The 25,914-nt window shown below is 53.9% G+C and overlaps 15 protein-coding genes across 15 annotated transcripts in view; 5 read left to right on the plus strand and 10 right to left on the minus strand.

The window, feature by feature from the left end:
• Positions 1 to 1,012: 1,012 nt before the first annotated feature.
• Positions 1,013 to 1,782, plus strand: N657DRAFT_649854 (uncharacterized protein). The gene has a single exon (XM_062793812.1). It carries the CDS (start codon positions 1,056 to 1,058, stop codon positions 1,695 to 1,697), a length of 642 nt encoding a protein of 213 aa, XP_062643481.1. The 5' UTR covers positions 1,013 to 1,055; the 3' UTR covers positions 1,698 to 1,782.
• Positions 1,783 to 2,099: 317 nt separating this feature from the next.
• N657DRAFT_247827 (uncharacterized protein) lies at positions 2,100 to 2,750 on the plus strand. The gene is made up of 2 exons (XM_062786419.1): positions 2,100 to 2,517; positions 2,572 to 2,750. Exons 1-2 carry the CDS (start codon positions 2,241 to 2,243, stop codon positions 2,631 to 2,633), a joined length of 339 nt encoding a protein of 112 aa, XP_062643482.1. The 5' UTR covers positions 2,100 to 2,240; the 3' UTR covers positions 2,634 to 2,750.
• A 917-nt stretch (positions 2,751 to 3,667) lies between these two features.
• Positions 3,668 to 4,120, minus strand: N657DRAFT_649857 (uncharacterized protein; the record flags this gene model as incomplete). Its single annotated transcript, XM_062793813.1, has 2 exons — positions 3,668 to 3,974; positions 4,006 to 4,120. Coding segments are annotated over 2 exons (327 nt in total), but the record flags the coding sequence as incomplete, so codon positions are not given.
• A 179-nt stretch (positions 4,121 to 4,299) lies between these two features.
• Positions 4,300 to 4,891, minus strand: N657DRAFT_706541 (uncharacterized protein; the record flags this gene model as incomplete). The annotated part of the gene is made up of 1 exon (XM_062797389.1): positions 4,300 to 4,891. A coding segment is annotated over one exon (456 nt), but the record flags the coding sequence as incomplete, so codon positions are not given.
• On the minus strand, positions 4,854 to 5,549 carry N657DRAFT_247795 (uncharacterized protein). Its single transcript, XM_062786418.1, has one exon. The coding sequence runs from the start codon at positions 5,419 to 5,421 to the stop codon at positions 4,984 to 4,986; it is 438 nt and encodes a 145-aa protein (XP_062643485.1). The 5' UTR covers positions 5,422 to 5,549; the 3' UTR covers positions 4,854 to 4,983.
• Positions 5,550 to 5,739: 190 nt separating this feature from the next.
• N657DRAFT_540442 (uncharacterized protein) lies at positions 5,740 to 6,456 on the minus strand (the record flags this gene model as incomplete). The annotated part of the gene is made up of 1 exon (XM_062787817.1): positions 5,740 to 6,456. A coding segment is annotated over one exon (717 nt), but the record flags the coding sequence as incomplete, so codon positions are not given.
• Positions 6,457 to 11,436: 4,980 nt separating this feature from the next.
• Positions 11,437 to 13,690, minus strand: N657DRAFT_693499 (carotenoid oxygenase). The gene is made up of 2 exons (XM_062797225.1): positions 12,414 to 13,690; positions 11,437 to 12,357 (listed from the first exon to the last, which is right to left on the minus strand). Exons 1-2 carry the CDS (start codon positions 13,324 to 13,326, stop codon positions 11,480 to 11,482), a joined length of 1,791 nt encoding a protein of 596 aa, XP_062643487.1. The 5' UTR covers positions 13,327 to 13,690; the 3' UTR covers positions 11,437 to 11,479.
• A 415-nt stretch (positions 13,691 to 14,105) lies between these two features.
• On the minus strand, positions 14,106 to 15,460 carry N657DRAFT_603999 (uncharacterized protein). Its single transcript, XM_062790162.1, has 3 exons — positions 15,150 to 15,460; positions 15,023 to 15,090; positions 14,106 to 14,967 (listed from the first exon to the last, which is right to left on the minus strand). Exons 1-3 carry the CDS (start codon positions 15,217 to 15,219, stop codon positions 14,251 to 14,253), a joined length of 855 nt encoding a protein of 284 aa, XP_062643488.1. The 5' UTR covers positions 15,220 to 15,460; the 3' UTR covers positions 14,106 to 14,250.
• A 2,759-nt stretch (positions 15,461 to 18,219) lies between these two features.
• Positions 18,220 to 18,518, minus strand: N657DRAFT_649867 (uncharacterized protein; the record flags this gene model as incomplete). The annotated part of the gene is made up of 1 exon (XM_062793814.1): positions 18,220 to 18,518. A coding segment is annotated over exon 1 (173 nt), but the record flags the coding sequence as incomplete, so codon positions are not given.
• Positions 18,519 to 18,599: 81 nt separating this feature from the next.
• On the minus strand, positions 18,600 to 19,969 carry N657DRAFT_247913 (NAD(P)-binding protein). The gene is made up of 5 exons (XM_062786420.1): positions 19,666 to 19,969; positions 19,438 to 19,596; positions 19,262 to 19,368; positions 18,884 to 19,200; positions 18,600 to 18,817 (listed from the first exon to the last, which is right to left on the minus strand). The coding sequence occupies exons 1-5, from the start codon at positions 19,705 to 19,707 to the stop codon at positions 18,627 to 18,629; spliced, it is 816 nt and encodes a 271-aa protein (XP_062643490.1). The 5' UTR covers positions 19,708 to 19,969; the 3' UTR covers positions 18,600 to 18,626.
• Positions 19,970 to 20,687: 718 nt separating this feature from the next.
• On the plus strand, positions 20,688 to 22,067 carry N657DRAFT_637072 (uncharacterized protein; the record flags this gene model as incomplete). Its single annotated transcript, XM_062791483.1, has 2 exons — positions 20,688 to 20,826; positions 20,893 to 22,067. 2 exons carry the CDS (start codon positions 20,688 to 20,690, stop codon positions 22,065 to 22,067), a joined length of 1,314 nt encoding a protein of 437 aa, XP_062643491.1.
• Positions 22,068 to 22,808: 741 nt separating this feature from the next.
• Positions 22,809 to 23,349, plus strand: N657DRAFT_247991 (uncharacterized protein). Its single transcript, XM_062786421.1, has one exon. It carries the CDS (start codon positions 22,981 to 22,983, stop codon positions 23,296 to 23,298), a length of 318 nt encoding a protein of 105 aa, XP_062643492.1. The 5' UTR covers positions 22,809 to 22,980; the 3' UTR covers positions 23,299 to 23,349.
• Positions 23,350 to 23,581: 232 nt separating this feature from the next.
• N657DRAFT_649870 (uncharacterized protein) lies at positions 23,582 to 24,501 on the minus strand. Its single transcript, XM_062793815.1, has one exon. The coding sequence runs from the start codon at positions 24,323 to 24,325 to the stop codon at positions 24,065 to 24,067; it is 261 nt and encodes an 86-aa protein (XP_062643493.1). The 5' UTR covers positions 24,326 to 24,501; the 3' UTR covers positions 23,582 to 24,064.
• A 299-nt stretch (positions 24,502 to 24,800) lies between these two features.
• Positions 24,801 to 25,695, minus strand: N657DRAFT_649871 (uncharacterized protein). Its single transcript, XM_062793816.1, has 2 exons — positions 25,021 to 25,695; positions 24,801 to 24,916 (listed from the first exon to the last, which is right to left on the minus strand). Exons 1-2 carry the CDS (start codon positions 25,334 to 25,336, stop codon positions 24,912 to 24,914), a joined length of 321 nt encoding a protein of 106 aa, XP_062643494.1. The 5' UTR covers positions 25,337 to 25,695; the 3' UTR covers positions 24,801 to 24,911.
• A 146-nt stretch (positions 25,696 to 25,841) lies between these two features.
• N657DRAFT_637074 (uncharacterized protein) overlaps positions 25,842 to 25,914 on the plus strand; it is a gene marked incomplete at both ends in the record, with an annotated part of 770 nt that continues 697 nt past the window's right edge. Inside the window, one exon of the mRNA XM_062791484.1 lies at positions 25,842 to 25,885. Within this exon, the coding sequence (XP_062643495.1) occupies positions 25,842 to 25,885 (44 nt within the window). The remainder of the gene's footprint in view (positions 25,886 to 25,914) is intronic.

Consider the following 25,914-nt stretch of genomic DNA (forward strand, 5'->3'; position numbering starts at 1 on the left):
GGAACGACGAAGATTACGACAATCACAGTAGCGGAGCTCCACTAACACTACACAGCCACAACCAGCAGATCCCGCTTTAGCTGCTGAAGATAGGACGCTGAACACTTGGAGAATGCAGCCTCCCAGTCGATCTGCTAAACTAAGTCAAGAGGCAACAGGTGGTGTGAGAAAAGGGGAGAGAGTAGAGGGCTTGTACGAGTTGATGGTTGAGCGTCAACGACTGGGATGTAGTTAGCGTGCCAAGGCCCTTTAGGCTTCGTGCCTCCGGGCGAAATAAATTCCATCCATCCATCCATCAATTGCCTTTTGTCAAACACGAGATGCGCGACAGTCCTGCCTATCTCAAGCGTCGCCGTGCAGGCGCCCGTTGCCGCGTCCCACAGCTTGACGGTCCTATCGCCCGACGCTGACGCGAGCGTCTCTCCAACCCGAAATTGCCGTTCTTAAAGGCCATAGTTAAGCTTGGGAGTTACTCCGGACATGGTGAGTTGCAGTGTATCGCACGTATCATTTGTGTAATCTCGGTCGACGCCCCTGACGTTGAGTAGGATGCCTACCTACCGTAGGTTGCTCAAAGGGATCATGGAGATTCCGATGAAGTCAAGTGCCTGTGGGCGCCCCAATAGATACATGTATTGGTCCTTGGATCGACGAACATACTGATGTAAAAGGCCACTATTTGGGCTTTCTCTGCTCCCGGGAGATGTTGGATACTCTCCCTCTATTTTAGGGGATGTGAATGGCCGCCAAGAATGCAGTCTAATATACATTCAATTCTATGAAATCCCGACTGAGTATATTTAGGTTGCGACTCGGGATGGTACCAGATTCGTCTATCGCGTGTAACGCTCCGGTCTATAGAAGGAAAAGTTCGGGAGATAAACTCGGTAGACCGGGGGACACATGCAATAATCAAAGTCCCGTAGGTAGGTTAGGTCCCAGGGAATTCCATGGATTGAACGCCTGGTTTTGCTCGCCGATTCTTCATTCTCCTTACCTCATCAGCTCACACACTGGCCTCCCTTAAGGCTTGTTCAGCATCTCTCATCAGAATTATGGGTTTCCCACTCTTGCCAGCTCTCATTCTGTTACTAGCCGTGGTCTCTCCCTTAGCGAGCTCGGCGACCATTCTACCCCGACAGAGTAAGGTCACCCTGACTTCATTCTCCTACGCAGGCACCGCCTGCAGCGCAGGCAGCGTGTCGTCGACCATCAACCGCAACGGATCGATCATCACCTTCGGCTTCGACCTTTTCCAGACGTACTACGGTCCCAGCTATCCCGTCGCAGAGAGGTACAAGAACTGCATCCTCTACCTCCGACTCGGCTACCCGCTCGGCAGCAAATTCGAGATTGTGGGCGTAACCTACCGTGGACAGGCCAGGCTGGACGCCGGGATGAACGCCACCATCGAGACGAAATACCTCATCTCCAGCCCCGGAGCAGCCGACGGCAGCACCGTAACCCGAGTGAGGTCCACCAGTGAGCTGGTTGGGGAATACACGTCCACCGATACCATTCCGACCGAATCGAGAACCGCCTCCCACTGTGGCTTAGAGGAGGCCTACGTGCAGATTCGCACCCGGGTCAAGTTGACCGCCACCAGCACCTCGGTTTCGGGCAGTGCGTATGATGAGTCCCCTTTTTCGCTTGATTATCAGCAGCTTCACCTGGGTTGGTCGGTCTGTCAGGATTAATCGTACCGGCATGTGGTAGCGGGAGGAGGGCGAGTTCGAGTGGGGGACTGGTTTCAATGGATTCGATGAGCACAAGTCAAAACATCTCTTTTTGGTTAGCATTCAACATGCCTGTCCACGCGTAATGTACTTCTCTTGCAGTCATTTGAAATGAGCCCGCCGTGGTGTGAAAGACTGGTCGTAGCTGTCCCATCCGCCTTGGTGATGGATCGGACCCTTTCACGGGCAATGCCCGTGCCAGGGTTAGGGTTGCATTCCATGTAGATTACATCCGTAGATGAGGCAAGCTCACTGAAGTGGGTCTTGCGTTGCCACCCTCTTGGTCAGTGCGCAGCCCCTCCTTGCCCTGCAGGTTTTCCCACGGCTGCGCACAGCCCACAGAGTTCTGGTTCCTTGTGCGATCTTAGCAATACTACCAGATCACCTAGTATTGCCTGTCACCACCCGTGATAGTCTTCCCCAGAGCTAAGGTACTTCGAGGGCTTCCAAATATTGTTGTTGTCTGCAAGAAAATCATTCCAATGCTTTTTCTTTTGTTGCCGGATGGCATTGAAATACTGCTTTACAGCTCCCCTCGCCAAGCCCTCTAGTTCAGCTGTCCTCCATCCCGCCCGGCGTTCTGCACGAGCACGGTTCCTCCAATATGTGTGGATGTGTCGGAACCGCTACGAGGCAAACGAAGGGAAAAAATGGTCAGTGGTCGCAGAGTGTCACGAGGATGTCAATTTTTTGGTTGTTCCTGATGTTGATTGTGTTCTGTGTTCTCAACTGTCCGATTTTCCAGACAGCCTCCAGGGTGTCTATCACCACCCACATGTGGGTCCGTCTTGGCACCCCTGAATCAGGGTTCACGTTCCAACAGGATGCGGCGTAGCTGCGTTGGGTCTGTGGTCCACCATCGCTTTGCGTATAGCGAGGGCCGCGCTTTTGGTGTGAGGGCATGGACCGTCTCCAAGACAGCCGACATGAGTCGGTCCGTTCTCTGTCGCACCGTCCCCTCCGTCGTCGGGACAGTTCCTAGTATAGTTGCAATTCGGGTTCTGATCTCTTTTCATGGTGCGTCTCTTAAGAGCAGCCGCTCCTGGTGCTTCGGCACGGGGACCGAAATGTCGAAGACTGTTTCGATCGTACGATGATCCGACCTGTGGTCTGTCCCATATACTCCGTACTTAACCGTGGCTTCCCTCAGCTCCTCTGAGGCCAGGACCATGTCGATTAATTGAGTCGTATCCACCAGCTTGCCATGTAGTCGTGCCCCTCAGGAGTAGACTGCTCAGACCAAGTTCATTCACCAGGTCAATGATTGGATCGGCCTCTCCTTGTCTCTCGAAGGCGACGTCGTCTCCTCCCCACAGTTGGTCATAGCGGTTGAAATCACCCACGATCGCCACGTCGGCCGTCGTTCCTGTTCCCCGCCTCGCCCTCGCCACCACCTCGTATATAACCTCGCATATGTCTTTCAAATGCTCTGGCATCTCCGTATGGTACGTAGACTGATGCGACCAAGACCACGCGGTCCTGGAGTCGCATGCAGGGTTCTGCATCTATCTACCTAAGTAGATTTTGAATCTACTAGTAGATAGAAAGCAGTGCTTTCTATCCACTCTATGCTGCCCGTTGCCAAGCTTCTATCCACTCTACCCGAACCTCATCTACGTAGATTCAAAGTGGGTAGATTGCCAAGTGATTACTAATATCTGGGCACTTTACCTCGCACAGCCTCCTCGAGGCCGCCCTAGCCACCACTGCCCCCTAAGCCCTCTACGGAAGTGCCATTCCGACCTCTTCCGCTGTATCCCACCCCATGCTGGCCGGGCTTGGTCATGTGACAGGTCACATGTGACCTTCCCGCGTGCCTGGCTCTGCCATCACAACACCCCTGGCTAGTGTTGAATGATGTAAGTGCTGGAAGAAAGAGAGCTGTCAGTAGATAATCTGATGTCCCGTATTCATAAGACACTAGCAGATAGCTCTTAGTTCCGAGGCAGTCAACGAGTAGATGAGGAACATGCCAAACGCTCTGTGTATCCCTCACCGGAACAACTAAACATGTAACACACAACGCCTATACATTCGCCCCTTGTGGTGAAGGGGCGTGAAGAATTAAGGAACTGGATCGTTGGCTTCTTTCAATCGAGGGGAGATACCTTACCTCAAAGGCCGACCCCATCAAGTACTGGGTGGACCGCCGATTCGAATATTCCCGATTGGTAAAGATGGCCTTTGACGTGCTCAACGTCCCGCCGATGGCAGCCGAGTGTGCAAGAATATTTTCCGCTGTTGGCTGCATGCTAACGACACGACAGACACGGCTCGGGACTGAAGTGATCTCTGCCGCCCAGACGATTGGATCGTGGGTGAAAGCCGGATTGATGGATGATTATAACGAAATCGGCCGCCCTCCGAGTGCAGGCATTGAGGCGCTTGAGGATGAAATGTTACTTCAAATTGAAGGTGGCATAGCATGAGGTGACCGGCTTGTGGCTAGGTAGAAGTGTTCGGCTGTCGTGAGCGTCCTGTTATCGGAACATATTTCATCCGCTAAGCCGTGAACAATCTACGTGAATGGTATCTACGTTGATAGAATAGCTCTCTATTCTATCAACTCTATCTCAGTCCAGCTGACTAATCCATCTATTCTATCTACTTCAAGGGTCGCGTGGGTAGAAGTGGATAGATGCAGAACCCTGCCACCATCGATCCGTATCCTTTTGCGCTGTCCTTTCGACTTAACCAGGCTAACTTGGCAACTTGCACGTCGTTCTCCTGACCAAGGACTTCTGCGGCCCCAAGGAGGACCTTGCCTCCGTGGTCGATGACAGCCGTACGGCTGATGTTGCCAACTTTGACTGGGTACAGCTGGTCCCGAAGGACTCTTGCCCCTGGCGTCTTCTTGGCTTCGAGGATATCCTTGTCTTTTTCAGCTCCTCCTTGTTCTTGCCCACAACCCTAAGGCGGTTGGCAGTTCCTCCATCCCTGGTGACCGCAGCACACCGCCAACTAGACTGGTCGCCGGGTGCTTGCATCTCCTTCTCAACGAGCTTGCGAAGAGCCACTGGTGTAGCTTCACCAGCATGCTCCTCCGGTACCCTTGATACATCCACTGTACAGAAAGTCGGTTCTGGAGTTGCTGCCCGACCGGTGGAGGAGGCCGGGGCAGGAACGCTGACCGGTGGAGGAGGCCGGGGCAGGAACGCTGACCGGCGGGGTACGCCGTGCGACGTCCGCGTACGCTAGCTAACTCGATCTGGCTCCTTGGGCCATCGTCATGGCGTGTAGCTGGAGCCTAGTGTGCTCCAGCTCGCTGCGAGCTTGATTGAGATTCTCTCGCGCTTGCGAGAGCTCTTGGGTTAACTGGGCCGTCATTTTGGCGACGTCCTCTGCCATCTGGTCCTTGAGTTTTGAAATTCGAGCTGGAATACTGCCTTGATGATGGCCAGCTTCGTGTTAAAGTCATGATCCGCACGTTGCTCGGTGGCCCGGACTTCCTCGCTCGCGTCGTCGGCGGCTGCAGCGCGAATTGTGGCATTCTTGTCGTTTCCCAGCCTTTCTCACTGCTATTTTCCCCTTCCCAATCCATATCGTCTTGTTGTCGCATTGACTCCAGTGCCCTCGTCGTTTTCACCCTCTTGCGCTGAGGGCGGCGATGACCCGCTCCCGGGACCTCCAAATCGCCTCCCATCGTGTCGATGACGTCTGGAGTACGGCGCGCCGCACCAGCCATCTGCCACGACTTAACCCTCCGCCGAATTTTAGAAATAAAAAGAATATGAATATCGTAAAGATGCTCTCAGCCCCTAGCAAAATCGGCAGGCCTCGCCACTGAGTACCCACTGCGTACAGCAACGCGTCCCCTCCCGGCTACACACACACACACACCCCCCCGTTTTGGGCCTCTTGGCGCTTACACCGTGCCTGCTGCTACGGTCAAATCTTCAGCACAATTCAGCGCCGTGTGTCTTTGCCCTGCTGACCTAAGTCAGGGACCAAAAAGAGCAAGCAAACTTGACCATGTCTCTGCGGTCGGCGTGAATGGTGGAGGATAACCTTCAAGGGTGGCCGATTCCTTGGACACAGCTTTCCCGACCCCAGGCAAAGGCAGTTCCTCAAAGAAGCAGGTAACCTCCAAACCCCTGCCGCCTTCCCGCAGGCCTCGTACCATCGACCAGAACTCGACTTGGGTGGACTCGAGGAGCTGATCGTCTGTCTCCAAGATACCTAGCAGCGACTTGTTGGCAGACTTGACAAGGCCGACAATCGACGCCGGAATCTTGGCCCAATCCGCCATCCAAGAGCCCTTGTGAGGGATGCCCATGAATAATATGCCTTTGATGCAATCGAAGATGCTGCGGAGATGGGCTTCTGGGTTGTTTCGCGAGAGTAGGACGGCCTTCTTGCAGAAAAGGCCGCCGAGGCTGTGGGTGACGAAGATTAGAGGACGAGATGATGCGTCGCTGCTGCTTCTGTCTGTGGTTAAATCGTGCAGAAGGTTCGCAGCATGGTCGATCAGCCGGTTTGACCCTGCAACCCCCTTTCGCACGATATATGCGTCGTAGCCATACGTGAGGATGCGAGCTCTACTGAGCTTCGGCGGGAGGAGGGTCTTCGGCCAAGGTGCGGACTGCCCGTCGGCAGTCCATGTGCTCTCCCGGTCCCCGGTCAGACCGTGGACAAAGCAGATGTCAACCGTGGCGTCGGGGCAGTCGCGCAGAACCTTCACTCTGTCCAGGAAAGAGGGGACCGGGGGGCTCTCGGACGGATCCGGGTCCGTGTTGGCGTGTGAAGGATTGGCCGGGATCGGATTTCGGCTCGTTTCTTGCGGCAGATTGGGCGCAGCCTTGCCCTTCTTTCGCCGCCGTAGTAGTCTGCCCATCGTCTCGAGTGACGCAATCCAATATGCTGCGTAAATGAGGTTCGGGAAGGGGACGAGATTACGCGTTACGAACGCCATTGGCTGAGCTCGCCACCGCGAGGCGGGGTGAATGGCAGCCAGCTTTCGTGCAATTCTGCAATTGTGGCCCAAAGATCGACTCCATGCCATTACTGACCGCAAAGAAGATGAGAATTGCAAAGAATTATAGAAGGCACATGATTCAACAGCACAAGGTGCAACAGTTAGCTGAGGCAGAGCCGTTACAATGCGGTTAGTTGATGTCAGCGAGTATTCTGTGAGGCTGCCTGCCCTTCGCCGCAGAGGAAGCGAACGCGCATGTCCCGTGATTGCCCGCCTCAGCAGCCTCACTTGAGCCAGGCTGCGTCAACCCAGGCCTCCATGTCACGTCAGAATGACAACCCGCTGGCAGTCGAACCAACTGGAGCACCATTCCATACGCGGAAACATGCTTGGACTCTGGAAGTGATGGCACTTGAAACTCGGAAACTGGGTTGCCGGTGTCGTACCCTGGTCAGGGGTAATACACGGCTGTTACATGAGGCTTGGGAGATACCCAGGTAACTAGAGGGAGGCAAGAGAACTCAATTGACAAATTCTGGGCTGGTCCTAAGCTCTCGAAAAGTCCACTGTTTAAAAGGCTCCCATAAAAGCGTATTACCGTGGAATCGTGGCTGTGGGTCTTCCAGCAGATACTGGCGAATCTTACATTCCCAATGTCATATAAGACCCCGCCGTCCATCTACTTCGAAGTTCTGTCGCAGTAACATATACATAGAACCTTCCAGTAGGTGGTAATGGACAATGTCTTCGTGATTCGGTAGTTTCTACATCTCTAGAGCAGATAAGAATTAAACGTAGGGGCGTGTGTCACGAACCAACCATATATCGAGGCCTGGTGGGGCAACGGAAGCCAATGAAGAGGCGTAACACCAGGGGAAAGCTGAGGTGGGGCCTGCAAGAGGGATCACCGCCAAGAAAGTGAGCGCGGTGAGCGGCTCACCAGGATCACCGCCAAGAAGGTAATCGCAGTGATCGCAGGTATGGAGGTATTTGGGGGAGGAAGCTGTATATAGTCTACGATCTTTAGGCCTACGGGCATCACTGTAGCCTCCCTAGTAAGCAACTCAAGCGCAAGATTGTCAGTAGCTTTGGACATTGCTTGTTGTGAACCCTTTGGCTTCACCGAACCTCACCCCGTTGTCAAAGCTATAACCTTCAGGAGTCCCTTTCAGAAGTTGGGGCTTGAGATTCGTCACAGCGTGGCACGATTCAAGCAGGTCGTTTGAATTTACCTTTCTCTCAAGGATCTCACGGAATCTACTGTCACGTGATTCCCCGTTCCTGTTCTCAAGGTTATGTCATATGCTTGCGGTTATGCATACGTCATGGGGTCTGATCATACGTCTATGGTCATGCTTACGCATAGGCCTCTGCTCCAGTACTTAAGGTCTGGTGGCACGCCCATTCCTGTCATCTAACTCTTGCTCTCGTTGTAGCAATATCGATCTTGTATGTGCGAGCTGACCAGACCTTGGGTGGTGCCCGTCACATCTACAGGTGTTAGTCTATAAAGGTCTACATTCCAGAGAACAAGAACTTACTGAATCCATTTTGCCGCTTCTATATATATTATTATTCCTACATCGCTGTGCCCTAGGGCGTGCCGGACCTTCAACAGCTTGTAACGGGCTTGGCCCGTAAAGGCCTCGGCAAACTCTCGGCCAAGACTCGAGATTCGGTGGACTTCTATCTTGTTCGATATCGGCGCACAGGCCAAGGATGTGGAGGATAAGACGGCAGGTATCTTGCATAGTGTTTCACTCTTTTTCTTCTTCTCTCTCCATTCGAGACAAACTCGTAGAGTCGTCACCAGCTAGTTGCAATATACTCCTGGGACCGTTACACGCGAAATACTTTCTGTCTGCTACACCTATTCGAAGCATATGATCCCGTTTAATTGAAACCACTGCATCATGAGCGCCTCTCGCAATGGCAACATAGTCGCCCTTAGGTAGAAGGCGCTGGCAATGGAGCATTGGGCGACGTAGGCAGCTCTGTAGTCCTTAACCACCATCTCCGGAAGTCTTTCTCTCGACACCAAACCGCAAGCCGCCGAATGGCCGCACAGACCTGGACCGGCCGCTTGGTAACATCTGTACACGGTGTACGTATCACCAATATTCATCCCCTCATATATCACATCGTTATGCCAGGGTAGTAACGCTAACTTATTTGTTTGCTTGTATGGTGGCGATTGGCCGAAGAACACGTTTCTGAGTGGCGTCCTCGTTCCGAGCGCCACCGGGCGTGGCTATTAGGACTTACTACATACCTTAGACATGGGAGTTACGGAGCCAAGGCTCTACCTTGAGAACTACTTCTAGTGGCTGAACTGGAAAACAAACGAGATATGTTAGCCGGGCAGAATTGGGCACAGGAGAACTTCAGGGAAGCGAGGCTGTAGTTACCGCCGCTGGTAAAAGACCCCGGAGGCATATTTGTTACAGTAGAATACAATACAATACAATTTATTGACACCCGGCGGGTAACCCGAAAGGGCAGCTATTACAATCTGACTATACATTTCCCAAGATATGTCCTGATCTCGTCGAAGCCCATGCAAAGCTCATTCTAGTTCATGTCCTCTCTTATACAATTCCTCTGCGGATTCTCGTGGGTTAGTAGGGTTGTTAGTAGACTGGCTTAAAGGCGATTCTCCAAGTGTTCAACGTCCTATCTTCGGCGGCTGAAGCGGTGCCTGCTGTCCGTGGCACGAGGTGAGGGGTGTGGGTTGGGTGTGTTGTGGTGGGTTGGGTGGTTTAGTCGGCTTGCGGTTGGTTCGTGTCAAGGCGCCCTGTGGCCATTGCGAACCGTATGGTTGCCCGAACGGCTGCCATGTTGGGAGTCCAGTCTTTCTTATCCGATGGCGATTTCCCTCCTAGGTAGAACGAAATGTTGCTTCTGTGGGTGTCCGTGCATTCGAGCATCTCCGTTCGGTATGCCGTCCATTTTCTGCATCGGAAGAGGAAGTGGTCTACTGTCTCTGTGGCTTGCCCGCATACGCACTGATCTGCCGGTGCTGCTCCAATCCGATGGAGGTAACCGTTGAGCCTTGCCATCCCTGTTCTGAGCTGAGCGAGCACGCCAGCCTCCTTTCGTGACAGGTGGTCGTACAGCAGTCGGGTGTGTTTGCCTGGTAGTGCTGCGTCGACTCGCTTGGAATGAGCTCCGACTTTGTCTGGCAGGTGATTGGTGATGCTTCTCTTGGGCCATGCTACGTTGAACGTTGTTGAGCGTGTCCTGGGCGTTTGCGTCTGCGGAGTGGCACCCTGTCTAGTGGGCATGTTTGGCATTCTTCTTAGCGATTTCCCAAAGCTTGTCCTCTTCGCCCGCAGGGAGCCACCGTATTGTTACTGTGTTCCCGTTCCTGCGTAGTGCTCTGATTGACTCGTAGATGTGGCAGATGTGGTGTTGCCCAGACTGCTGTCTAGGCTGCCGGAGCGTGAGAACAGCTGCTTTATTGCGTGTTGAAATCTCGATACGGCTAGACGTAAGCGTTGGCAGAGTGCCTAACGCTCGTTCCATCGCTGCCAGCTCCCCGGAGTATGGGTTCTGTTCTGATCTCGGACCCAGCGTAGAGGAGAAGGTCCCCAGCTTTGGGCTGCCGTACACGGGCGGCGGCAGCATCGCAGCTCCGCCAACTCCCACCAAGTCGTTTCGCGCCGAGCTGCTCACGGCGATGCGTACATCATATTTGGCATTCCGCTGTGTTGTCGTCAACTCGTTTGTGATGGTTTGTACGCGGTTCTCCCAAGGTATCAATATGAACAGGTTGATGGTTTCCAACTTATCCATTGCTATGCCTTGAAGTGCGTCTGCCACCTGGTAGAGTGGCGAGCGGTGTTTGTCTTTGTATGCGTGCATCCACACATTGGAGGCGTAGTCCACCACCGGGACGACTGTGGATGTAAACAACTGCCGTGCCGTTGATGTAGACAGTCCTCGGAGGTGTCGTAATTCCATTCCTGCCTCCAATCCCCTGGACGCAGCCTTCCAAATGTGTTCTTTATACTTTAGTTTCGCATCCATAACCACTCCTAGGATCTTGACATGGTTCTGGGGCTCGACAGTCTGCCCCTTGATCATGAATGGTTGTGTGTCGGTCTTGTAGGTCTTACGAGTGAAGTGTATGATTCCCGTCTTCTCTATGTTGAATGTCGCACCGCTCCTTCTCTCCCAATCTAGGGCGTTCTTGATGATGGCTACAATGCTTTCCCGGTTGCTCTGCGCCGTAGGTCCTGTGACCCACGCTGTGAAGTCGTCCACGAAGGCTATCGCTCCACCATGACTCTTGATTCGTCGTTGTACCAGGTCCGCTGCATTGAAGAAGAGGAACAAGATCGGTGATAAGGAAGAACCTTTACAGTACTCGCTGTGAGTGGGACAATCCTATCTGATTTGTTCGTTAGCGAGGCACATGGCTGGGCAGTGAACATGAATTGGATCAAGAAGGAAACGTAAGAAATCAAAAAAGAGAAAGAAAGATGGAGTGCAAAGATGAAATATAAGAGGAGGAGAAAGATAAATTCAAAATCGAAGAGGAAGAAGAAGAAAGAATGAAAGAATGGCAAAGGTAAAAACAATACAAGAAGGTCAAAGTGAAGGGAGATGAGGTGTATTGCCTATCACGGAAATCACGCAAAAAAAAAAACAAACCAATGTTGAATTGTGGAAGTTGGGCCAAACGAGATGTGCTTGACAGTAACCAAGGAAACAATTTGATGAATATGAGACCGCTATTTGATACTAAAAAATGGCTCGGAGATCCATTCCGACCTGGACCTACAGAAGCTGTATCTGACAATGCACGGATAACCTGAATCGGGGCTCACACTCCATTTGTCCCATTTGTTTCAGTCTGTCCAGCCAGCTTCTTCTGCCATGGAAGCGGCTCCGTTGCCACTTTCACCGGCCCAACGTCGCCATTCTCCGCCCTCCGCGCCTGCCACGCCTCGATGTCGCGGTGATCGACCCAGTTGCCGTGCAAGCCCAACTTGAGCTTCAACGGCAGATGGATCACTGCCAAGGGCCCCTTGCTGAGATTTTGCGCATCAAAGATGACAACATCATTGCGCAGCTCGTCCAGATGATTCAGCAGCGCGATCAGGTACCCCTCGCCCTCGGCACCGCCCTCACGCGGAATGAAGGTTGGTTCCTGGAAGGTCATGGTCGGGCCGGGAAAGTAGACGTCCTCGAGTCCAAACTTCTCCTTTTCTCCAGCGTCTGCATTTTCCTCGGTTTGATTCGAGTCATTGGTTTGGTAATGCTCCTTTGACCACGTGTAGTGGCCCAGGCAGTTGAACAGCCCGCCTGCAGGAGGACCGCACTTAGCAAAGTCGTACGGTCTGCTTGGATCGACAACGGCTTGCCAGAAGTGACGGTAGGGCTTGGAGGTGTAGCGGTCATCGATGCGAGAGAACTCTCCATTGGTAAGCCACGTCAGATGAGGCTTCACACGCTCATCCGCCACCCAGACGTCCGCGTCGCCTGCTTCCGGGGTTCGGATGGCCGACTTCTTCGCCTTAGGGTCAAAGACCCAGCGCACCGTTGGCGAGGAGAGCTGGTTACGCTTGGCGACCCCTTCGGAGGATGTGATGTTACCGTCAGGAGGGAAGAAGAAGAAGACATTGCCGTCGGCCACCGTCAAATCGAACACCACCTTCCCAGATGGCAGCTCGTAACATCCGGCGACATGGCCATGGAAACCTAGTCCTGTCAGCAACTACTCCGGTTCGCAGCCTAGCCACACCCAGGCCACATACCGTTGTCCGCCCGGAACCAGATAATATCCTCACTCTCTGCCCCCTTTCTCGGCACCAGCGCATACCACTGGTCCTCATTCGGATCCCATGCAAACTTATTGCCCCCTCTCATCATCCTTTCCAGATTTATCTTAATGGGCGTGAGCGGCAGCACAACCCAATTCTTACTAATCCCACAATCATGAATCATGCCTGCAAACGGCGCCTTGTACCAGCACTCCTCAATCATCTTCCCATCCCGGTCCAGCGTCCACACTGCCACATCAACACTACAATCCGCCCCATCCCCACCAGCCTCGTACGCAAAGCACACCATCTCCCCGGTGTCCGGGTCAAACTTGGGATGCGCGGTAAACGTCGGACTGAGGATCTGCCCCTCAAAGTCATACCTTCCCAGCGTCTCGAGCGTGACGGGATCCATCGCAAACGGCGGCCCATCCTCCTTCATAGCCAACAACACGCCCCTCCAAAACACCACATTGGTATTACTCGCCGTGCGAATGACCCCCTTGACAGTCTCATTATCCGTCCACGGATTGCGGTACCGCCCAAACAAGCTCCTCCGTGCCCTGGTCTCATGCTGGTACCGTTCGGTGCGGACGTAGCGCTGCTTGAAGTCGGCGCGGCCGTGGGCGATGCGGATGGCCGTGACTGACCCGTCGCCGTTGAAGTGGATGTCGTCTTCGAAAAGAGGGGGAAAGCGGTGGTCCGGCTGCACGCGGAAGAAGGTGCCGTTGATGTCTGGCGGGATGGTGCCTGTGAACTCGAGGTCGTAGACGTCGCCTTCGAAGCGCGAGGGCTTGTTCATTGAGGTGAAGACCGGGGTGCGCGGGAAGCGGACGCGGGAGGAGTCGGTCAGGCGGTTGGAGGTGTAGTTTGATATTTCGGGGGCGAGGTCGTGGATGTGCGCCATTGTGGTGGCGGTCGACGAGGACTGAGTGGTGGGTTGGTGGTAATGAACTGGAAGGTCGGTTGGGGGCACAGCTCAGGAGAGTCGTTATGGCTGTCTCATGGGGACGGGCGACGGGACGGAGCAATGGGGACGTAATAGCTGTTCCTTGAGGTGAAGCTGTGATTGTTCGGAAGATCTACCGAGCTGGATAAGCCATCATTTGGTTCTGGGTACTCCGCGAACCGGTTGAGCAACGTCACCGGGGAGTGTGGCATTCGGATATTCGGAAAGGGCCCGGAGCATGGCAGTGGAAACTATATGGAATACACCCCATTGGCAAGCCTTGATGCACTGCGGGTGTGATCTGGCCGGCTGTTGAAGTCACTGGCACTGGGTGTGGGGCCGGGAACGTGGAGATCGTGGTGTTCTCCAACTCTCGGCAGTCAACCGTGGAGTGGGGTGATGAGGGGCCAGGCTTGGGGTTGGAGAGTTCCGGGTCTAGACCGAGGAACGGCCCGGCCGGGAACTGCGATTACGGCAGCATTGCCACTGACAGCCAGGAGTCGAGAATCACAGCGGTGACGAATAGTTCCTGTTAAGGCTGGGTCATGCCAGGGAATGAGAGTTCACTGATTCAGTGCACAATGGTCAGCACGCTGCATTTGGGCTGCGAGGACAACCCGGAGGAAAGTGACTACATTGGTAGCTGTTGGTAAATCATGGAGCTGCATAGAGGATGCAGAGCAAAAGGTGAAGAATATGATGCAGGATGCAGGATGAAGACATGGAAGCTGCAGCGTAGGCAAAGAGATGTGGGTTGCTTGACTAAGTACAGTGGGGCAGAGGACTGCTGCTTAACGCTAAATACAGTACTTCAGTGTCTGTGAGGCCGCTACCGCCAAGCCCTTGTCCTTTCCTTCATGACCGCTTGCTCAAGAAGAACCCCTACTCAGCTTTGTTCTGCACTAACTCCGGAAGCACTTTGTCCCCTGGCTTTGACTCTCGGGCGATCGCACCAGGCCTGCTCTGGCCCTCAGGCAGCGTCAGCGTCAACGGCGGATCGCTCGTGCTGACGTCGGCGCCGTACGCCGGAGCTCGCAGGTCGTCCGGCGCCGTCGGCTTGCCCGTTACAGGGTGCGGGTAGTGGAAAGGAACGACCCGCGTGTCTGGCCACAGCATCTTCTGCTCAGAGATCTCATCCGGGCCCAGCGGATCCTCGGGGTACGTGACCGTCGGCCAGGGCACGTAGTTCTTTTTGGTGTGGCTCCATCCCTTCTCGAACTCGGCGTGCCAGAAGGGGAAATAGCGGTAGCGGAAGAGCTTCCACACGCCGTTTTCCTTGATGTACTCGTTCTCGTACAGTCCGCCCTCCCACCACTGCCGGTGGCCGCGCGGGTAGTACTCCTCGATGCTCTGGTGGGTGCCGGCCTGCATGAGGGCGCGCATGCGGCACCAGGCGTGCGTCCCTGTCTCGTCGACGTCGACAATATCCTGCATCATGATGTGGTCCAGCAGCCAGCCGTACACAGGGCCGTTGCGGCCCTTGACAAACGTGGATTGGAAGCGGCCCTGGTAGAGACGTTTGATGCCCTCCTTCCCACGGTAACGCGAGCCGAGGAACTCGACGTAGGCGTCGGGGTGGTCCGAGAACATATCGACAACCTGGCACAAGTGCGTCAGAAAGTGATTCGAGCAAATTCCATACCGAGTTTCTCACCTCATTGTAAAGGCACTTATCGAGGTAGTAACCGTATTTATGATGCGTCTTGCGGACCTCAGCCTCGTCTGGTTCGAGAGTTAGAGAAGCCTCTAATTAGATGGAGCTCGGCTGAGCTGCCACATGCCAGATACTCGTGCCAGCTCCTTCTGGAGAGCTTGCACCTGCTTCTTGAGCTCGGCGAATTCCTGCTCCATGCCGGTATCAGGATTCAATAGGCCAAGCGAGGTTTGGCTGTCCTAGAGGGTTCAATGCGGCCGTATTAACGGAGATAGTATTTATAGTGTTGAGTTCGCAAAATCGAGAACCTGGGGGAAGTCGAGGCGGAAGTCGGTGGTAGGTGACGAAATAAAGAGGCTCACCCAGGGAGATCCCACACGATGGATCTGATTTTGTCTCATCGCTTGTGACATCGGCAGATGCGTGGTGCAAAGCGTGTCAACCGTTAGTGCGGTCGTTCCCTTGGGGTTGTCCTGTGCGGAGTAAGTCCCGGAGGGCCGGAAAAGCATCTGCGGAGGCCTCCGCGTGGGATTGACTCCGAAAACAAGGTAACCGTTGCCCGATGTTGCCTCGCGCTTTCATTGCACTGCCATCTTCGAGGGCGATGCGAAGCCGATCTGATAAAATGGGTAGTTGGGAGGATAATTTTCACATACATTTTCTGTATCGCACTAACCCCCTGAATGGGGGGGTACCTACAGTCAAGGTCCTTGAGATCAAACGGTGTGCTGCTCCTTCCCTGAAATTTCACTTCGCTAGAGTCACCGAACGGTCATAAAGTCCTACACATGGACGCGGCTTCCCATGGTGCCGACAATGCCTGTTGATAAAGACAAGTGTGCTATAATATTATTCCTACACCGCTGTGCCCTTGGGCTTGCCGGACCTTCAACAACTTACTATACAGGAAAACCGCGCCCTCGTGGGCCGGGTGAAAAACCCATATCGACGGAATGATAATATATATGTTACCACTGTTCCGATCGAGTCTCCGCATGGGTTACACGCAGACTCACTTGAAAGTCAACATGAAATCATGAGTTAGGGGACCTAATGGAACAACACAGACTGACACTGGGAAGGTACTTGTGTGACAACCGCAAACAAGCTCGTCCTGGCAGTCGGCGCTTAGATATTCGCAAGTGCGAAGCGCAGCCAGGGGTAATAAATGCTGATGTCGGGCAGCGAGTCTGGGATGGCTGGGAGGTATTGTCACGGCGATTGCGCCGTGCCTGCTAGGACCCACGGGTGGAACCCGGCATGTGGAAAGCACGGGCCCCTGTGGGTTACATATTCTGCACCTCGCTGCCGCGAGATCTGTTCGTAGCTCCTCGAGCTACGTCTTGACAATCAAGCCTGCCCGTACCTGACGGAATAGAGCTTAGACTGTAGTTTAGCCGAATACAATTGTCATTGGATTGTGTGCCTGTCCCGCCGTGACAGGTATCGCTCTTGCCATTGTCTCCAAGCAGCGTCGTCCATGCCTCAGTCGGATGCTATATCTACCTATTTCGCTTTGCACCACTTCCAGTACGACGGATACCATCCGGTCTGTCCCCAATCAATGGCAGCAGCGACCCTAGGATCTTGGTCCGAGCGCGACGAGGATGTTACATAGCACAAAATCTCTGTGAGTGAATACCATGGGTGTCTTGCCCGAAATGTCTATATCGCAGGCGTCATGGAAGGCCGTCACCAGGCCACCGCCCGCCCAAGGCCCACGCAGGTTGCTTCTGTCTCTGACGATGATATCGTTAACCCCCCGTGCCAACAGCTTTTAGTGGCAGGGAGAGGGGGTTAGGTCAGCGACGTTACATTGCAGCTGAGCTGGATTCCCGATCTGGGCCACTCACCACGTAAACGTCCTTGAGGTCCTGCTTCAGGCCTCTCCACGCCTGCACCATCACCTTTAGCTCTTCGCAAAAGAACCTTTCTCTCCCGCTCGGTCAGGCTGCCCCAGAGCTCAGAGAGCGTCGGTGCGTTGATCGGTTCCATGTAAAAGAGGCCCTAGCCAATATCCTCGGTCCAGCCTATGACTTCTGGGACAGGAACGCGGCCCTGCAGCTTTTGGTAGGCAATACAGCTGGGCATCCGGCTCGCCTCGGGTAACGAAACGCCCATCTTTGACGATCAAGCCGGACCAGGGGATCTTAACAGGCGATGTCTGTTGGGATTGTTGGCCTCGGGATTTCTGGTTGCTCTATTGCGGACTCTGATGCTCGCACGTGGAGGAAGCAGCATCTCAGGATGTGCTGCATCGAACTGAGTACGGGGAAAGAAAGAGCAACTGCTATGAATGCGGTTAAAGGGAAGCCCTGGCTGGCTTCGGCATTGTGCGTACGGCTTGAAAAACCGGAAAGTCATGGGAAAAGCAAAAGACTTGAAAAAATAACTCCAGGTTTGAATTGCAAGCCACCCGTGTACGGGGCGGTGTGCATATATGCAGTTTCGCTTTTCGATGGAGTTCTGCCCAACTGGCGGTCATAGCGGCTCGATGCAGTGGCAGGGCGGGACACATGTGAGGTTGACTTGACGATAATGAAAATACATGGCAGACTGACATTGAATATATTCCCCGCGCGCATCAAGACTAAAAGTACATGATCTCCCAGCGGATCCTAAGCCGCTGGTTCCTATCATCTCACAAAAGCGAAAGGTGCTATACTAGTAGGTTCACTTGATTGCATCGTAGAAGCCCGAGCTTAAGCTCCGTTCTTCTTTCGTAAAAGCCATCAACCAACACGTGACAACTCGCACGAAATACAATCAATAGTGATACCAAAAGGTATCGCGCAGGGTTAGGGCTAGGTGTTATACCCCACCATTGGTGGGGTGGTTGTTTGTATGTATATAAGATAAGGCTGCCCCACTCTGGATGGTGGGATATCTCCCACCACTGCAGTTGCTGCTTGCAACTACCAGAAGACCACATCCTGACTTTTCCCCGAATACATGGCATTTGCCCTCTTTTCCCAGCATACGGCTCTTTTCCCGTATCAAATAGCCTGCGATAGAAGAACCAAAGTCCGAGCTTATTGTGATTCAAACCTAACTTCAAAGGTACCTTACATGCATTCAAAGTCCCTGGCTAGGTGATTACGGAAGCTGGTTAGGCAGGTCAAGTTTCAGTAGGCGTGAAGCGAAGATTGGCGATACCATTGTCGCAGTTCTCGCCGGAGACAACTGTTGAATTGAATTCTCAGTCAGGACAGATCCATCACAATGACACAGTTCCTGACATAAACGTCATATCATGGCACACTGTCTCTATATAAGGGGGTAATTCCCCTGGGAGGATTAGAGAGGACAATTTTGTTCCAAGAAGAAAAGAAAGGGACATTCTGAGACACCCTAACCCACTATCCTGATCCTTCATTTGTGTGGTCACTCTGGAATCGTGACTCCAATTCAAGCTTCGTTTCATACCTCAATCTGTTCAATACCATTTGGTTGATCTAAGCTTACTTGAGCATGTAACTGTTGGCTGCCCAACAACAACACGACAGATGATGACCGCCGACTGGACTCGCGATAGCTGAAAGCTAAAATTATCTGGCAGGTGTCGGTATACATCATTGACGTCTCGTCGGCGCTCCCTCTTGACCTACAGCCATTGCTTGTTTCCCAGGTGTGAGACAAAGGAGCCACCATCTCCATTCTCAACGCTGGCCCTCTCCAAGACCGAAATGACATCTCGGACAGCATCTTCCGGGCGCGCTGGACCAGAGAAATGAGGCGCATACTCTGTGAACTGCGCAAACACGGATTCGAGCTTTCTCTGTTGCTCTTGGGTCACTGTAGAAGACAGAGTTTAGACAGCTGTTAACTTGAGGGGTACATTGGGGAAGGGGGCCCTCCTACGGTTCGTGTAGTGGCCGGCTTCTACCAGGCCCGGACAGATGCTCATAAACAGAACACCGTCCTTCCTGTACTGGGCGCTGAACTTGGCGACGACAAAGTTCAGGGCTGCTTTGCTGGTCGCATATGCAGAGAACACGGCCATGTCGTGCTGTCGGACCGGGTCCAAGTCCGAGGTACCGCTGGATATCGCCACAACCTTCTTGACTTGGCCTTTGAGGATCAACGGCATAAAGATGTTGAAGAGATGGACGTTGCCCACGACGTTGATCTTGAAGCACCTGAGCATTTCCTCTTCAAGTTTCGCTGGGTCATTGCCCCTGCAATGATTCCGCGAGTCAGAGCAAGCTTCAGGGATTGCACGGGATAAAGGAAACGCACAGCACTCCGATGGGGTCATAGGAATCCCATGTCGACACATAACCGGCGTTGGCGATCAGGTAGTCCAGGGTTCCTCCGGTGATGGCGTCGGTTTCCCCGACGGAACGCTACAGGCGGTTGCTTGTTAGCATTCGACCTGACTCTACAGCCAGTTCTCCCCGCGTAGAGCAACGTACCTTCATGGCTTCGTAGTTGCTAAGGTCGGCTTGCAAGATGTGGATGTTGGAGCGGCCCCCCAATTGCTCAGAGACCTTCTTCTCAGTGCTGGCCTTGTCACGAACCAGACCGATGACGGTATTGCTGGGGTATTGGGATATCTGGCGGAGGAACTCAAACTAGAATGTACAAATACATCATCAACCTGCGAGTCTCTGATTAGGTAAGTCATAATATTCAGCACTGACCCCAAGGACCCCCGAGACACCCGTGATCACGTACGAAGGCATTGCTGGCGCGTAAGGTGGAGTTGGACGAGGGGTGCTCTAGCAACGATCGATCTTGACAAATATGTAGAGCCTGCAAAAGCTGGCAATTCCAGTTCCGGCATGTTGGGCCGTCTAGGTGAGCTCTTTTATACGTCGAAATGTGTGAAGTTGTGGTATCGTTGGTTTATGACCAAACGTTATTGTGGAGTTCATGAGGTGAAGGATTATTTCCTGGGCTAAAAAGCTACGATGCTGATGAATGCGGATTTGAGGAATATCTTGGGCCCATTCAGAGGTGAGTAGCAGGGTAAGAACCCCTCATCTTGCTTACCTTACGCTAGGCGTGGCTCTGCGGAAACCCATCAGACCCTTGTGCTGGTTTGGCCCAGTTTGTGTAAGGCACTGTTTGGATTTTAGGCTAGGAACTCTCGAGAGCCCTTTGAAGTCAGGAAGACTGGGCAATTCTTTGCAGTCAGTGAACATTGTTGACCAGAGGGCTTGCCCCACTGTTCTTAGTCAGCAAGCCCACATACATCTCTTTGGGTGCACGTCCAGGCTCTTCATCTGCATCCTGCATCACCATATCCTATGCGTCACATTCTGCACCGCATCCTCCAAAAACCTCCATGAAAATTAACCAGCCAGTCAATCAGTGGGTCAGCTTTCTGGATATCAAGGCCAACAGCCCGGCTTCCGAACTCCTTGGCGACGATTTTCTTTCCATTCTTCCGTCGCCCGAACGTAATTATCCCTGCTCCAATGCGGGCGTTATGCTTACGCATTAGGTTCTGTGGAGGTTATCATTAACTGCCTAGGCTGCACAGTGCCATTAGTGTGCACGCAGGCCGAATGACTCGTCTCTGGAGGAGAGTTGATCCGTGGGAGCCACTCTTGGCTTCATGTTTCAGTCTTTCCCACTCGAACCGTTTTGGCCCTTTGCCGAAACCCCCGAGAAAAATACAACACTGACTCGGACTTGTGCATTTTCACCTTGCCCTAACATGCCGTCCAGCCCACTTGACCAGCCGCGAACCCGGCAAAGAGCGCACAAGCCGCCGCCGACGCTGACCGTCCCCGATATTGCCGAGGATGCGGCCGAGAGAAAGCGTGTGTTGAACGTGCTAGCCCAGCGCCGGTACCGTAAGCGCACTATTTTCCGGCGCGCAGCATAACGCAGGACTCCAAAAGAAACTGACACCTTGCCAGGACAACGCAAGAGGGAGGCCCGTCTTGGAAGCTCCCAATCGCGTGAGAGCGTCGCGCAAATCGAGGGCCCATCAGAACACTCGCACGCAACATCGCCTCATTCGGGGTTTGGAACCGGCGCCACTACCACGGAAGCTGCAGCCCAAGATGTGGCTGGCTTTCCGTTTCTCCCCCTAGACGGCTCAGATCTACCCATCCCGTTCCCGCCCTCCAACGCGGCCGCAGGCTCATCCGACATCGTTCAAGTAGAAGAGACACCGCTTCAGTGCCCAGCCTTTAGCTGGAATGAGACATACTACCAGCCAGCTTTGCTGGCCTCGTTTCCTGTGGCCTTCGCGGACGAGGCTGAGCCTTCATCTCTAGCCTCACCTAGCGGCACACTCAATACATCGCTAAGGCCCAACCCCTTCCCAACCTCTACCTCCTCGCCTGCCTCGATACCCATCACCCCCGGCTGCCCACCCAACAATAACTACAACAATACCAACAACGACATTAGCAGCGGCGGCAGCACTCCTTATATGGTCCTACCCAACCACGACGACGACAACACCACCATTCTCATCTCCTCCACGCCTCCTCCAACCGCAGCACTCTCCGGAGACAGTTATCACCTCGCCGTCCCCCCTCTAACCCTACTGCGCGCCCTCACCCGCATCGCCACGCGTCTCAACGCCATGCCCTCGGTCTTCTCCCTGACCGCCGCCTCGCCCTTCACAATCGGCAGCGGCCCACATCCCGTGTCACAGCTGCCGCGCCCTTGGCAGCCGACGCCCACGCAGCTGACGGTGCCGCACCATCCCGTGCTGGACCTGCTTCCGTGGTCGGGGGTGCGGGATCGGCTAATTGGGTTTCTGACTCTGGGTTTGAGTGTCGCTGGCGATGGCGGTGACGGTAATGAGGATGGGAATGAGAGTGGTGGGGTTTGGGCAACGGCCGGCGGCGGTGGTACTGGGTCGGGGCTTGTGGATTTCATATATGACATGGAGGACGGCGGGGAAGGGATCAGAGTCTGGGGTGCGGATCCGTATGACGAGGCGAATTGGGAAGTTGGCCAGGTTGTTTTTGAGAGATGGTGGTTTGTGTTTGATCGGCGGGTTGTCGAGAGAAGTAATCACTTGAGGAGGCGGAGAGGAGCGCCGCCGCTGAGGGTTGTGGGAACGCGCAGTAGTTGAGAAGGCCTTCCTGAGGTCCGAGAGGACTGCGTCGATGAGTCCCTACCGTCTACGTCCAGCATGCCGAGCTTGCTGTCCTCGACGACGAAGCTAGAAAGGGCGGCGTCCACCTGGTTTGCTCGGCCACGCCGGCCGGACAGACGTCACGGTAGACGTCGAGGGCAAAGGACACTAGCGCTCAAAAGCGCCCTTGTTGATTAGGGCATGCTCTTCGTGCCGTGCCAAGCTTGCCCCTTCAGGTTAACCGTAGAGCTGATCCGCAAGGCCACCACCTGATCCGAACCAACACATTGCTTTTGGGCATTCCCTCCCCTTCTCCTAGGATCTGGTCGCTGGAGGTATCTCTTCGCCGAGCCGCCTCAGCTTATAGGACTTGGACCTCGTCCATCTTCCTCTGCTCTAATACCGGTGGTTATCTAGTGGGTGATATTTCAGCAAACCCAATCTGAATAAACTACTCATTTTCCATTTGTTTCTAGCCATAACGGGCTTCTCGGCGGAAAAAAGCCGCCCTCAGCCGCTTTGAAACATCTGCTCGTCGATAGCGTATTGAAGGCACCTGCGTGCCTAAGGAAATGAAGCCGGGCCATTGCTGAGCTGTAATAATTAGACAGAGGACCTTAGTATGAGGATATAGCGTAGAGAGTATGAGGATAGAGTAACTTGAGACGTACGCCATTGCAGTTTATATAAAGCATGCAGAAGCCGTAGAGCTGGTAGTATAATGATTGAACTATAGATGTTCGATTGTCTGATCAAAACCCTGATATAGTCTACATCGCGCATTCTCTGATATCCTGTCTGCGTGTCACCTGATACTCCTGAACTGGCCATTCACGCTGCCTGTAAATTCAACAGGATCTGTAAACCTAGCGTATCACAGATATATTGGGAGCATCAGCGATACGGTCTTATGATATTGATTCTCTGCAGCAAGGCCCGCGAGTGGGGCGACCAGTCAAGGAGCAAGTTATCCCTTTTCCACTCTCTGCTATCCGCTTTGGAGAGCGCGGGCCCGAACGCGGCACGTCCCGTCCCGCACCTGTTCAGGTCGCAGCCTCTGACCCCTGGCCCAAGGGCTTGGACATCGTCACGGAGGGCATCGATCCTTCATGTATGTTGGGAGCTTGTGCGGTCGGTAATGCAGGAAGGAAGTCGTTCCCGAAAGAAATCAGAATGGATCATGTCAGCAGGTTGTTTCGACGAAGACCCTGGATGGATCGATTCGTAGGAGCGATATAGTGGGGCTCGTTTGCAGCAGCGGAAATGAGCGTGGGTGAGACGGCTGTTGTTCAGCAGACTTGCGATTACATAGCTGCATCCCACCGCTTCTCCAGCTTATCCCACTTTTTGGATCATGCACGATTTCACCGCGAAACCAATCTATTTTCATCCAAGCCCGGCCGAGACTAGCACGCTCAAGCGTTTTTCCTTCCCTAAAGTGGCGGATTTATTCGCTAATGAGCGAGACGGGCGGTAGGCAAAGTCCATGACGAACAGCATCCACGTCATTGTTAAGACAGGCCAGGAATGTCCTTATACTTATAACAGGTAAGCTATACACGGAGCTGAAGCTTCATGGAACTTCCCTCCTCGCCAGCTCTCTCCGCACTTTGAGTGACGGCCCAGTGACGCCATCTCGAATCATGACTGAGATTACGACACAACAAGCAAGAGTTTCCTATCCCGCCTTGACCTCCACCAGAAAATATATATATCTTATTTTCTCCTCTAAGTTCGTGTTTATGTCTTGAACCATTCCTCCATCTAACTTTACTCGTTTTCTTGCAAATCGAGCAAATATCTCAATTATCACCCGTTCCTCTTGTGTGCTGCTTCCGATATAATAACCGACCAACATGAAGGCCCCGCTCATTGCACTTGGTGCTGCCTTCGCAGCCTTGGTCTGGGCACTGCCCACGATCCCGGAGTAGCGTCTCGTTCCCGACGCTGGAGGCCATTCCGCTCGAGCCGCCGTGGCCGGGCCCGCCCCGCCGCTATCGCCTCGCACTCCGTCCTTGGAGGACAATGAGGTGGTGAAGCTCCCTGCCGCCATTGTTGGCAAGCGCCAGCGGGACGACGATGACAAAGACAAGGACAAAAAGAAGCACGACGATGATCACAAGAAGCATGACGATCATAAGAAGCATGATGATCATAAGAAGCATGACGATCATAAGAAGCATGACGATCATAAGAAGCATGACGATCACAAGAAGCATGACGACCATAAGAAGCACGACGACCACAAGAAGCATGACAATCACAAGAAGTAACCTGAGGCGACTGTGACGGTGACGGTGGAGGTGGCTGCTCCTGTTGAGACTGGTAACTAAGCAGTGGGCTTTTATGTGTCGATTGTGGAAGTTGAACGCGCGGTCTTGGAATTCTGAGAGGTGGAAAAGTTGGCAAAGGACAGGAACGAGGGGAAGGGTGTGGTTTGGGGGGAGGGGGAGGGGGAGGGGGAGAGGGCGGGGTATGTTGTATGATTTTGCGCCTTGTTCCCAGTGTACGGACCCCCACAGCAGTAATTTTCAAATCCTAGGAGAAGGTATCTTGATTTATTATACGGAGGTAGTTATCCCGCAAGGCAGCTGTGGGGCTGCTGAAGTGTCACTGCAAGGTGCAGACAACCGTGCACATAGACAGCGGTTGCCAGCCAACAGTAATCGAGAGGCCCCGTTATCCTCGAGCAAAACCAGCGACCAGTCTGAAACTATACTACCTACTGAATAATAGAACCGACCTACCTAACCTATCCGAGTAACAGTAATGTAATATCTTCCCATCTAAAAAGCTTAAGCGAGAAAGATCCACTACTAGTACCGTCAAGCCCTACCTACTTCAAAGTAGGAAACCTCCTTCAACCACCCCTCCACCATAACCGGTGCCCCGCCCTTCACATTCCCAATCCTAATCCCAACATCCTCAGGCACAATCTCACACTCCACAGAGCCCGTCATACCCTCCTCCTCCTTCCGACCATGCCGCAGGTCATCAATCGCCTCGATCTCACTCGGCTGCAGCCAAGCCCAAATCCCCAACGGTGACGGCACAGCCATCTGGACCGCGTTCGCTGCAGCAGCGGCAGAGGGCCGCACCTCAGGCACCACCAGCGGGCCGGCGCCCACCACAGTACCGAACCGCCGCAGCGCCGCGTCCACCGCCCACCGGGGCAGCGCCGGCGGCGCCGGCGGGAGGAGACCGCCCGTATAGACGTGCAGCGGCACGAGCGGGTCGACGACGGCGCTGTAGACCTCAAAGTGCATGAGCAGGGCCGCGGTGCGAGACGTGTTGTTGGCGGGCGTGGCGTCAGTGGGGAGGAAGAAGGGCGTCAGCGTTAGGTAGGCGGTTGTTGTGGTTGTCTCCTGGAAGATGAGCGCCTGGCGCGGAAGAGCTCGATGGCTCGGTACCCGTACTTCTACGCAGCGTCCACCTTGGTGGTAAACGAATGGTTGGGCAAGAAACTGAGAGGTAAACAAATCATCACCACGGGTTTGGCTGCCGTGGCGACCATCCACGCGGCCCACTGTGTCTACCAGAGCATGGAGAAGCGTCAGCTGCGGCAAGAGGGGCGGAAGGCGAGGGCTATTTTAAGGAGGGGCGGGACTGGCAGTGTTGACCCCAGTGGGGGGGGCCGGAGTGGGAGTGGAGGAGGCTGGGGAGGAGGATGAGGAATTTGAGTTGCTTTGATTCTTTTCTTCTTCCTTCCTCTGATGGGCGTTGTCACCGTAAGGTTCACAGGGGTGGTCTCTCATTGCCGGTTGGTTGACGATGACTGATGGCCATATGGTAATTCGTCCCGCTGGGTTGAGAGCGTTTGTCTGAGGCTAGATTCTGTGCCGGG

The sequence above is a fragment of the Parathielavia appendiculata genome (genome assembly GCF_033297405.1).
Source record: "Parathielavia appendiculata strain CBS 731.68 unplaced genomic scaffold N657scaffold_23, whole genome shotgun sequence".
In the NCBI taxonomy this organism is placed as follows: domain Eukaryota; kingdom Fungi; phylum Ascomycota; class Sordariomycetes; order Sordariales; family Chaetomiaceae; genus Parathielavia; species Parathielavia appendiculata.

Excerpts from the sequence above, each read along its gene's own strand:
- N657DRAFT_649854 (XM_062793812.1), top strand. The coding sequence starts at position 1,056 with ATGGGTTTCCCACTCTTGCCAGCTCTCATTCTGTTACTAGCCGTGGTC.
- N657DRAFT_247991 (XM_062786421.1), top strand. The coding sequence starts at position 22,981 with ATGATATTGATTCTCTGCAGCAAGGCCCGCGAGTGGGGCGACCAGTCA.
- N657DRAFT_247795 (XM_062786418.1), bottom strand. The coding sequence starts at position 5,421 with ATGGCTGGTGCGGCGCGCCGTACTCCAGACGTCATCGACACGATGGGA.
- N657DRAFT_247827 (XM_062786419.1), top strand. The coding sequence starts at position 2,241 with ATGGCATTGAAATACTGCTTTACAGCTCCCCTCGCCAAGCCCTCTAGT. Across the intron at positions 2,518-2,571 it reads CTATCACCACCCACATGTGG|CTGCGTTGGGTCTGTGGTCC; the intron begins GTCCGTCTTGGC and ends GATGCGGCGTAG.
- N657DRAFT_649871 (XM_062793816.1), bottom strand. The coding sequence starts at position 25,336 with ATGCACTTTGAGGTCTACAGCGCCGTCGTCGACCCGCTCGTGCCGCTG.
- N657DRAFT_247913 (XM_062786420.1), bottom strand. The coding sequence starts at position 19,707 with ATGCCTTCGTACGTGATCACGGGTGTCTCGGGGGTCCTTGGG. Across the intron at positions 19,597-19,665 it reads GTGTCTCGGGGGTCCTTGGG|TTTGAGTTCCTCCGCCAGAT; the intron begins GTCAGTGCTGAA and ends TGTACATTCTAG. Across the intron at positions 19,369-19,437 it reads GCAACTACGAAGCCATGAAG|CGTTCCGTCGGGGAAACCGA; the intron begins GTACGTTGCTCT and ends AACCGCCTGTAG.
- N657DRAFT_603999 (XM_062790162.1), bottom strand. The coding sequence starts at position 15,219 with ATGGAGCAGGAATTCGCCGAGCTCAAGAAGCAGGTGCAAGCTCTCCAG. Across the intron at positions 15,091-15,149 it reads GGAGCTGGCACGAGTATCTG|ACGAGGCTGAGGTCCGCAAG; the intron begins GCATGTGGCAGC and ends CTCTCGAACCAG. Across the intron at positions 14,968-15,022 it reads ATAAGTGCCTTTACAATGAG|GTTGTCGATATGTTCTCGGA; the intron begins GTGAGAAACTCG and ends CACTTGTGCCAG.
- N657DRAFT_649870 (XM_062793815.1), bottom strand. The coding sequence starts at position 24,325 with ATGCTTCTTGTGGTCGTCGTGCTTCTTATGGTCGTCATGCTTCTTGTG.
- N657DRAFT_693499 (XM_062797225.1), bottom strand. The coding sequence starts at position 13,326 with ATGGCGCACATCCACGACCTCGCCCCCGAAATATCAAACTACACCTCC. Across the intron at positions 12,358-12,413 it reads CTGGTTCCGGGCGGACAACG|GTTTCCATGGCCATGTCGCC; the intron begins GTATGTGGCCTG and ends TGACAGGACTAG.